The sequence below is a fragment of the Hypanus sabinus genome, chromosome 21, assembly GCF_030144855.1.
Source record: "Hypanus sabinus isolate sHypSab1 chromosome 21, sHypSab1.hap1, whole genome shotgun sequence".
NCBI classification, from domain to species: Eukaryota; Metazoa; Chordata; class Chondrichthyes; order Myliobatiformes; family Dasyatidae; genus Hypanus; species Hypanus sabinus.
The window spans coordinates 44,428,227-44,439,487 of record NC_082726.1 but is presented as its reverse complement, the minus strand read 5'-3'; the positions used below and the strand labels follow the sequence as shown (position 1 = coordinate 44,439,487).

The 11,261-nt window shown below is 48.5% G+C and overlaps 1 protein-coding gene across 5 annotated transcripts in view; it reads left to right on the top strand.

The window, feature by feature from the left end:
• The window catches only part of col13a1 (collagen, type XIII, alpha 1), a 126,223-nt gene that overhangs the window by 32,351 nt on the left and 82,611 nt on the right, over window positions 1–11,261 (top strand). For all 5 annotated transcript variants that reach the window (XM_059946425.1, XM_059946429.1, XM_059946428.1 and 2 more), the window contains exons 6-9: window positions 6–32; window positions 1,168–1,194; window positions 2,096–2,122; window positions 8,893–8,919. In XM_059946425.1, the coding sequence (XP_059802408.1) occupies window positions 6–32; window positions 1,168–1,194; window positions 2,096–2,122; window positions 8,893–8,919 (108 nt within the window). The remainder of the gene's footprint in view (window positions 1–5; window positions 33–1,167; window positions 1,195–2,095; window positions 2,123–8,892; window positions 8,920–11,261) is intronic.

Genomic DNA, 11,261 nt, shown 5'->3' with positions numbered 1-11,261 from the left:
TAAAGGGCCCTATAGGGTTGGATGGTAAATCAGTAAGTATGCCATATCAATTTTCTACATATTGTTATAATAATATATCACTGCATTCTCGACATTCAGTACCAATATCTCTGTGTGTGCTTGTACCTCAATATTTATTCATTTTCCTTTGTTTTCACAATGTTGGATTACTTGGCCACATCAGAGTGTCAAGAGAGTAGTTTTCTTCCTAGAACAAAGCGAATCAGGCAGTAATATTCAAAGGAATCCTTTTTTACCCCTTCACAATGAATGGGCATCACTGACAAAGCCTGAATTTGTTGTGTATCACTAATGGCCCTGGGGCAGGGGTTGTTGTAACTTCAGTGTGGTTCAAGCTTTGTGGCTGATTTCCCAGGTATCAGTAGATGTATTAGTCGCCCAAATTACTCTTGGTCAACTCCGTGAGATTTTATTTTGGGAGGCTCTTCGCACCTAACACCTCATCAATTAACACTACGATCCTAGCACTGAGCATCGTCTGGCAAAGCCAAAGCCAAGCTAACAGATTCAGGCAATATAGACCACCTGGTCAATTGTATCTTCTGGTGCAGTGATCAAGTTTTGATTTCATGAAGGTACTGTTTCCAGTCCACAAGTTTGTTGTCGCTGGCAACAGTCGTGAGATCTGTTGTTTTGTACCAGCAGTACAGTGCATGCATAACAAATTACTATAAATTAGAGTAAAAATTAGACAAATAATTAGTGGAAAGAGAGGAATAGCGAAGTAGTGCTCATGGGTTCATGAACTGTTCAGAAATCCGATGGTGGAAGGGAAGAAGCTGTTCCTAAATTGTAGAGTGTGCATATTCACCTCCTGTACCCCCTCCCTGGTGGTAGTAATGAGAACGGGATCCATAATGATGGATGCTGCCTTCTTGCGGCTTCACTTTTTGAAGATGTCCTCAATGGTGCAGAGACGCGTGCTTCTTATGATGGAGCTGTAGCTTCTTACGAGAATACTCCAAGAGCAGTTGATGTCTGATTTGAACAAAGTAGCACAAACATGGACATGGGTTATACATCATCTCTTGAAGTTTTTAACCCAATTTCACAATACATAGGAAAGCGTGTTGGAAAATTTAAATAAATTTGCCACATTCTTTGACATAGGTCTTGGAGCTTAATATTTTGTTCCTGTCATTTCAGGGAAAAGCTGGACCTAAGGGTGATGCAGTAAGTGTTGTCAAAATCAAAGCATGCTTCTTTAAAACGTTGCATTGGGAATAAGCTTCCAAGTTAAAGTCGATTATGTCTTTCTATTTGGACTCTGTTAGGGTCGTTCATTGTGTATTGTGCAGCCACTACAAATTTACAGGCATGGGCATATTGATATGGAAAAACTACATTCTGGCAAGGAGATACACAAACATTTTTGAGCATGTGTAAGCAATTAAACACTAGATTACATTTTGCTAATCAACACTTGTGAACTGGCTTCAAGTTGGGGAGATGGAAATCACAAATTAAGCCTTGAATGTGGTATGTAATATGAAACAACAGAAATTTTGGTTGCTATTCCAAAGTACACTTCAGACCCCCTGCTATGAATTCCCAGCAAGTTAAATTTTATCAGCTGTAATAGTGAAGGGTTGAAATACTTATTGACAGCTGTCACTATTATCAAATCTTCTTGGAAAACGGTTCAAAAATTTTTCGAGTCTTTGAAACTGGATTTTATGTCTCATAATGTTTAATTGTAAAACTTATATACAGCATTTCCAACCAAATATTGCACTAAATGAAAAATAACTCTTCAGTGTTTGCTGATCTGATTATTCATTTTGGGGTCAGGTGCTCCGGTTTTCTTGCACAGTCCAAAGACGTACCAGTTGGTAGGTTAATTGGTGAATTGTCCTGTGATTAGGCTAGGGTTAAATTAGGGTTGCTGTGAGGTGTGGCTCAAAGGTCCATAAGGGCCTATTCTGCACTGTATTGCATAAATAAATGTATTTCTGCACAACTGTGTGACAATGCTCTGCAAGATGCTGAAGGCACCTTATATTTTAAACGGAGACAACTTCACAATCCACAACATACTTCATTCAAGTTCTAACTTGATTTTATTTTTACACAGGGCTTGCCTGGTCCTAAAGGTGAAAAGGTGAGCTCATCTGCCATAATAGAAAATACAAAATCTGTTTTAAAAATGCCTGTGAGAAATCACTGCATCAGAAATGTTGAAGCGGTAACTGAAATAGATTATGGATGTTATTTTCACACACTTCCAGAAGACATTGTGAGATAATGTTAACTAAAATAGGAACTCATAGAACCGAACACAGTTTATTGACTTGGTTAGGAAATTACTTAAATAAGAGGAGACAGAGAGTAAAGGTAATAATCAGGTTCTGAAATTGGCAGGATATAACAAAGATTGGGGCTAAAATTGTTCATCACAGTTCTAAGTGGTTCACATGACAGGATAAAAAGCCACCTATCTAATTTGTTGCTGTGGTCAAGTAAAAGTGTTATTGTATGAAAATTAATGGAAGTATTGAATCGCAAAGAGTTGTCAATAGATTATGCAAATAAATAAATCTAACAGCATTTCCTCCAAGACCAATATAGTTCTCTCAGAGAGTAGCTTGATGCATTATTTAACTATTACCTTCTGTGTCAGAAACTTCCTCTCTTCACCCATATTCAGCCTCTAAATGAAAAGGCTTGATTTCAGCATTACAAATGTGACTTTGGACCTAAAAAAAAGGATAGAATAGAGAAAAGGTGGTAATGTAGCAGTGTGCTACATGCAGCGCTAAAATTACGACACTGAGTCGGTAACTGCAGTCGAAGGAAAAACTTTATTCGAAATCCTCAGCCTCACTTTTAAGCCTCCCTCAACCTGCCCCCCGTGGCGCAGAGGCTCCAAAGCTCTGTGCTCGCAAACCCCCGTAGGCTACCTTCCTTAGCTGGAAAGCTGGCTAATTGTGAGCCAGTTCGGATGTGCCAGGAAATGGGTCGCCACATAACCCCCCCCCCCCCCCCCCAGAACCGGCGATACACCCCCCAATGTCCACAGTCTGGGCCGGAACCTGCTTGGGAGGTCGGCCTCTGCGCTGAGGTGCCGGAAACTCGACCGGTTGCGCCAGGTCCACATGGGCCGGTTTGAGTCGGTCCACCGTGAAAACCTCCTCTTTCCCCCCAACGTCCAGCACGAACGTGGACCCGTTGTTCCGGAGCACCATAAACGGCCCCTCATATGGCCGCTGCAGCGGTGGCTGATGCCCGCCCCTTCGTACAAACACAAACTTACAGTTCTGCAGGTCTTTGGGTACGCAGGTCGGGTTCCGCCTGTGCTGTGAAGTGGGTATGGGGGCCAGGTTACCGAGCTTCTCGCGTAGTCTGCCCAGGACTGCTGCGGGATCTTCCTCTTGCCCCCGTGGGGCTGGTAGGAACTCCCCGGGGACAACCAGGGGCGCGCCATATACCAACTCGGCCGACGAGGCGTGCAGGTCGTCCTTGGGTGCTGTGCGGATGCCGAGAAGGACCCAGGGAAGCTCGTCCGCCCAGTTGACTCCTCGCAGGCGGGCCATGAGGGCCGACTTCAGGTAACGGTGGAAACGCTCCGCTAGCCCGTTCGACTGTGGGTGGTAGGCAGTTGTGTGGTGCAGCTGAGTCCCCAAAAGGCTGGCCATAGCTGACCACAGGCTGGAGGTGAACTGGGCGCCTCTGTCGGAGGTAATGTGGGCTGGTACACCAAAGCGAGATATCCAGGTGGTGATCAGTGCCCGGGCGCAAGATTCGGAGGTGGTGTCGGTGAGCGGGACCGCCTCTGGCCATCTTGTGAACCAGTCCACGATAGTCAGGAGGTGCCGTGCTCCGCGCGACACTGGCAGGGGGCCCACGATATCCACATGAATGTGGTCGAAACGCCGGTGGGCGGGATGGAACTGCTGCGGTGGGGCTTTGGTGTGCCGCTGAACCTTGGCCGCCTGGCAGTGCATGCATGTTTTAGCCCATTCACTGACCTGTTTGTGGAGTCCATGCCAAACGAACCTGCTGGAAACCATTCGGACAGTCGTCCGGATGGAGGGATGCGCCAAGTTAGGAATGGAGTCAAAAACACGGCGCCGCCAGGCGGTCGGGACAATGGGACGGGGCTGGCCGGTGGCGACGTCACAGAGTAGGGTCCTCTCACCCGGGCCTATGGGGAGGTTCTGGAGCTGCAAACCGGAGACTGCGGTTCTGTAACTCGGAATCTCCTCATCTGCCTGCTGTGCCTCTGCCAGTGCCTCAAAGTCTACCCCTTGGGAAAGGGCATGAACGGTAGGGCGAGAGAGCGCATCCGCCACGACATTGTCCTTACCCGAGACGTGCCGGACATCCGTCGTGTATTCAGAGATGTAGGACAGGTGGCGTTGCTGGCGGGATGACCAGGGGTCGGAAGCTTTCGTAAACGCAAAGGTAAGCAGTTTGTGGTCAGTGAACGCGGTGAAGGGCCGACCTTCTAGGAAGTACCTGAAATGCCAGATTGCCAGGTAGAGCGCCAACAGTTCCCAGTCGAAAGCACTGTACTTGAGCTCGGGTGGCCACAGGTGTTTGCTGAAAAACGCCAGGGGTTGCCAGCGACCTGCAATGAGTTGCTCCAGCACCCCACCGACTGCCGTGTTAGATGCATCCACTGTGAGGGTGGTAGGGGCGTCCATTCTGGGATGTACTAGCATTGCGGCGTTCGCCAAAGCTTCCTTCGTTTGAACGAAAGTGGTGGCGGACTCCTCGTCCCAGGTAATGTCCTTGCTCGGACCTGACATCAGGGCGAACAGGGGGCGCATGATCTGGGCAGCTGAAGGGAGGAAGCGGTGGTAGAAATTGACCATACCTACGAATTCCTGAAGGCCTTTGATCGTGGTGGGTCGGGGGAAGTGGCGGACCGCATCTACCTTAGCGGGCAGAGGGGTTGCCCCGTCTTTAGTAATCCTGTGGCCCAGGAAGTCAATGGTATCGAGTCCGAACTGGCATTTGGCGGGGTTGATTGTAAGACCGTACACACTCAGTCGGGCGCAGAGTTGATGGAGGTGGGACAGATGCTCCTGACGACTGCTGCTGGCTATGAGGATGTCGTCCAAATAGATGAACGCGGTCCAGGTCCCATCCCACCGCGTCCATTAACTGCTGGAACGTCTGTGCGGCATTCTTCAGGCCGAACGGCATGCGGAGGAACTCGAAAAGGCCAAATGGGGTGATGAGAGCCGTTTTGGGGATGTCGTCCGGATGCATCGGGATTTGATGGTATCCTCGGATGAGGTCTACCTTGGAGAAGATCCGTGCGCCGTGCAGGTTTGCTGCAAAGTCCTGAATGTGCGGCACAGGGTAGCGGTCCGGTGTGGTAGCCTCGTTCAGCCTGCGGTAGTCGCCGCACGGTCTCCAGCCTCCCGTCACTTTGGGCACCATGTGCAGGGGAGAGGCCCATGGGCTGTCGGACTGCCGGATGATCCCCAATTCCTCCATCCTTTGGAACTCCTCCTTCGCCAGTCGGAGCTTGTCCGGGGGAAGCCGCCGAGCGCGGGCGTGGAGGGGTGGTCCCTGGGTCGGGATGTGGTGCTGTATGCCATGCCGGGGCATGGCCACTGTGAGCTGCGGTGCCAGAACCGATGGGAAATCCGCCAAGACTCTGGTGAAGTCGTTGTCGGACAGCGTGATGGAGCCGAGGTGAGGGGCTGGCAACTAGGCTGCACCCAGGGAGAACGTCTGAAAGGTCTCGGCGTGTACCAGTCTCTTCCTGGGCAGGTCGACCAGTAGGCTGTGAGCCTGCAAAAAATCCGCACCCAGAAGCGGTTGGGCTACGGCGGTCAGTGTAAAGTCCCACGAGAACTGGCTGGAGCCGAACTGTAGCTGCACCTGACGGGTGCCATAGGTCCTTACTGTGCTGCCATTCACGGCCCTCAGGGGGGAACCTGGTGCCCTGCTGTGGGTGTCATAACCCGTCAGAGGTAAAACGCTGATCTCGGCACCAGTGTCGACCAAAAACTGGCGTCCCGACCTTCTATCCCACACATACAGGAGGCTATCCCGATGGCCAGCCGCCATAGCCATCAGCGGCGGCTGGCCCTGGCATTTCCCAGGAACTTACAGGGCAGGCGACAGCGGTGGGCTTCTGCGCCCCACCGCTGGTGGTAGAAGCACCAGTGTTCATTGGGCCGGGGGTTGGCGGGCTCTGCGGCCGGGCCTGGACTGGTTTGCTGCTGGGAGCGTGGCTGGGAGATCTGTGTGATGGACACCCTGCTCACCTTTTTGGCGTTCCACAGCAAGTCCGCCCGGGCTGCCACCTTCCGGGGGTCACTGAAATCCGCGTCGGACAGCAGCAGGTGTATGTCCTCGGGCAGCTGCTCCAGGAATGCCTGCTCAAACTTGAGGCAGGGTGTGTGTCCGTCGGCCAGAGACAACATCTCATTCATTAAAGCCGAAGGAGGTCTGTTGCCCAAGCCATCCAGGTGGAGTAAACGGGCAGCCCGCTCGCGCCGTGAGAGTCCAAAAGTCCTGAGGAGCAGGGCTTTGAATTCCATGTACTTGCCGACTGCTGGGGGCGACTGTACGAACTCCGCGACCTGGGCCGCTGTGTCCTGGTTGAGGGAGCTCACCACGTAGTAGTAGCGGGTGTCTTCTGAGGTGATCTGGCGAATGTGGAATTGGGCTTCGGCTTGCTGGAACCATAGGTTCGGTCGCTGTGTCCAGAAACCCGGCAGTTTCAACGAAACCGCATGAACAGAGGCGGCGTTGGTCATTTCTGGTCCAAAAATCGTTTGGACCGTCAGGGTCACCAATTGTAGCGGTGTACTACATGCAGCGCTAAAAATATGACACGGAGTCGGTAACTGCAGTCGAAGGAAAAACTTTATTCGAAATCCTCAGCCTCACTTTTAAGCCTCCCTCAACCTGCCCCCCGTGGCGCAGAGGCTCCAAAGCTCTGTGCTCGCAAACCCCCGTAGGCTATCTCCCTTAGCCGGAAAGCTGGTTAATTGTGAGCCGGTTCGGATGTGCCAGGAAATGGGTCACCACAGTAAACTAGAAGGTGTCCCCAAGCAATGTGAGAGTCTATGTCCAGAGATCATTGATAGTTGCATTTAAGAACATCAACATAAGAAATAGGAGCAGGAGTACGCCATCTAGCCCATCGAGCCTGCCCCGCCATTCAAGAAGATCATGGCTGATCTGTCCGTAAACTCAGCTCCATTTACCCATAACCCTTAATTCCCCTACTATATAAAAATCGATCTAACAGTATCTTAAATTTATTTAGTGAAGAAGCCTCAACTGCTTCCCTGAGCAGAGAATTCCATAGATTCACCACTCTCTGGGAAAAACCGTTTCTCCTCATCTCCATCCTAAATCTTCTCTGCTGAATCTTGAGGCAATGTCCCCTAGTTCTAGTCTCACCTACCAATGGAAACAACTTTTCTGCTTCTATCTTATCTATCCCTTTCAAACTTTTGCATGTTCCTATAAGATCCCCTCTCGTTCTTCTGAATACCAACAGACAGACAGACATACTTTATTGATCCCAAGGGAAATTGGGTTTCGTTACAGCCGCACAAACCAAGAATAGTGAAGAAATATAGCAATATAAAACCATAAATAATTAAATAATAATAAGTTAATCATGCCAAGTGGAAATAAGTTCAGACCAGCCTATTGGCTCAGAGCGTCTGACACTCCAAGGGAGGAGTTGTAAAGTTTGATGGCCACAGGCAGGAATGACTTCCTATGATGTTCAGTGTTACATCTCGGTGGAATGAGTCTCTGGCTGAATGTACTCCTGGGCCTAACCAGTACATTATGGAGTGGATGGGAGTCATTGTCCAAGATGGCACACAACTTGGACAGCATCCTCTTTTCAGACACCACCGTCAGAGAGTCCAGTTCCACTCCCACAACATCACTGGCCTTATGAATAAGTTTGTTGATTCTGTTGGTGTCTGCTACCCTCAGCCTGCTGCCCCAGCACACAACAGCAAACATGATAGCACTGGCCACCACAGCCTCGTAGAACATCCTCAGCATCGTCCGGCAGATGTTAAAGGACCTCAGTCTCCTCAGGAAATAGAGACAGCTCTGACCCTTCTTGTAGATAGCCTCAGTGTTCTTTGATCAGTCCAGTTTATTGTCCATTTGTATCCCCAGGTATTTGTAATCCTCCACCATGTCCACACTGACCCCTTGGATGGAAACAAGGGTCACCGGTGCCTTAGCCCTCCTCAGGTCCACCACCAGCTTCTTAGTCTTTTTCACATTAAGCTGCAGATGATTCTGCTCACACCATGTAACAACGTTTCCCACCGTAGCCCTGTACTCAGCCTGATCTCCCTTGCTGATGCATCCAACTATGGCAGAGTCATCAGAAAACTACTGGAGATGGCAAGACTCTGTTGTAGTTGAAGTCTGAGGTGTAGATGGTGAAGAGAAAGAGAGACAGGACAGTCCCCTGTGGAGCCCCAGTGCTGCTGACCACTCTATCTGACACACACTGTTCCAGAGAGTGTAGTCCCAGGTGACTTAATCTCTCATTGATTAATCCTTTCATCTGTGGAATCAACCTGGTGAACCTCCTCTGCAATGCCTCCAAAGCCAATATATCCTTCCTCAAGTAGGGAGACCAGAAGATTTAATCAAAAAGAATAACTAGAGCATTTTTTTTTACCTACAACTGTTCCATAAACAGCACTTGATGCTGCAAAACTATTTATGTTTTTATTGTTAGTAATGCTAAGTATTACTGCATAGGTAAAATATAGGTTTAGGAAATTATATCACAGTCTAACTGCAATCTTACTGAATGTTGGATTAGGCATGGGGGCTAAACGTGCCATCTGTTCTTTGTTGCAATGTTCTTTCGCACATCTTAATATTATGCAATTATTTTATTGCTTTCCAAAGGGGGACTGTGGTCTTAAAGGAGAAAAGGTAAGTTGCAATTCTGAATTAAATGCATATTAAAGACTAAAGTTTTTAATTGGTGCAATGCTGCATTGATTCATGAGCTAAAATGGTAGGTTCTCACTGACGGTAATTCAAATTATGAAGGGCATGTTGAAAGAGTATGAGAAAAATGCAACTAATTCAACCACTCTTGCATGTACAGTGCCTTTGAAAAGAATTTGCGCCCCCCCAGAAGTTTTCATGTTTTATGTTTTACAGCTTTGAATCACAGTGTATTTAATATGCCTTTTTTTACACTTTCATGTCAAAGTGAAAACAAAATTCTATAAAGTGATCTAAATCAATTACATATATAAAACAGAAATAATTGATTGCGTAAATATTCACCCCCTTCAAGTCAGTATTTAGTAGATGCACCTTTGGTAGCAAGTACAGCCTTGAGTCTGTGTGGATAGCTCTCTATCAGCTTTGCATATCTGGACTCTGCAATTTTCCCCATTCTTCTTTACAAAAGTGCTCAAGCTTGTCAGTTTGCATGAGGATCGTGAGTGAATCACCCTTTTCAAATTCAGCCACAAACTCTGAATTGGATTGAGGTCTGGACTCTGACTGTGCAGAGTCAACCCACAGAAGGCTGCTGGACCAGCCAATACTCCTGGTAGAGTGCTCAGAGGATGTGCAGACCAGCTGGCAGATATTCTCAATAACATCTTCAACATCTCCCTGAGCAGCGCCATCGTTCCAATGTGCTTCAAGGCCGCCACCATTGTCCCCATGCCAAAGAAGTCTTCAGTGTCCTGTCTAAATGACTACCGTCCCATTGCACTTACATCCCTCATCATGAAGTGTTTCGAGAGGCTCATCATGAGGCTCATCAAGACCCTGCTGCCCCCCTCACTGGACCCCCTGCAGTTTGCGTACCGTCCCAACCGTTCAACGGATGACGCCTTTGCTGTCACCCTTCACCTGGCCCTAACCCACCTGAACAAAAAAGACATGTACATTCGAATGCTGTTCGTAGACTTCACCAGCATTCAACACAATCATCCCGCAGAAACTGATTGGAAAGCTGAGCCTACTGGACCTGAACTCCTCCCTCTGCAACTGGATCCTAGACTTTCTGACTGGGAGACCTCAGTCAGTCCGGATCGGAGGCAGCATCTCCAACACCATCACACTGAGTACGGGGGCCCCCAGGGCTGTGCACTCAGTCCACAGCTGTTCACTCTGCTGACCCTTGACTGTGCTGCAACACACAACTCGAACCACATCATCAAGTTCACAGATGACATGACCAAGGTGGATCTCATCAGCAAGAACAATGAGTCAGCTTACAGAGAGGAGGTACAGCGGCTAATGGACTGGTGCAGAGCCAACAACCTGTCTCTTAATGTGAACAAAACAAAAGAGATGGTTGTTGACTTCAGGAGGGCACAGAGCAACCACTCCCTGTTGAACATCGATGGCTCCTCCGTAGAGATCGTTAAGAGCACCATATTTCTTGGGGTTCAGCTGGCAGAGAATCGCACCTGGTCCCTCCAGCTCCATAGCAAAGAAAGCCCAGCAGCGTCTCTACTTTCTACGAAAGCTGAGGAAAGTCCATCCCCCACCCCCCCATCCTCATCACATTCTACAGGGGTTGTATTGAGAGCGTCCTGAGCAACTGCATCACTGCCTGGTTCAGAAATTGCACCGTCTCAGATCGCAAGACCCTGCACTGGATAGTGAGGTCAGCTGAGAAGATCATTGGGGTCTCCCTTCCTGCCATTACAGACATTTACACTACATGCTGCATCTGCAAAGCAAACAGCATTATGAAGAACCCCACGCACCCCTCATACAAACTCTTCTCCCTCCTGCCATCTGGGAAAAGGCACCGAAGCATTCGGGCTCTCACGACCAGACTATGTAACAGTTTCTTCCCCCAAGCTATCAGACTCCGCAATACCCGAAGCCTGGGCTGACACCAACTTACTGCCCTCTACTGCTCCTATTGTCTTGTTTATTATTTATTGTAATGCCAGCACTGTTTTGTGGAATTTATGCAGTCCTGGGTAGGTCTGTAGTCTAGTGTTTTTTTTTCTCTGTGTTGTTTTTACGTAGTTCAGTGTAGTTTTTGTACTGTTTCATGTAGCATCATGGTCCTGAAAAATGTTCTCTCGTTTTTACTGTGTACTGTACCAGCAGTTATGGTTGAAATGACAATAAAAAATGACTTGACTTGACTTGAACTTGGCCACTCCAGGATATTAACTTTGCTGTTTTTAAGCCATTTCTGTGTAGGTTTGGCTTTATGCTTTGGATCATGGTCTTGCTGAAAACAAATACTCTCCCAACTCGCAGTTCTCTTGCAGACTGCATCAGGT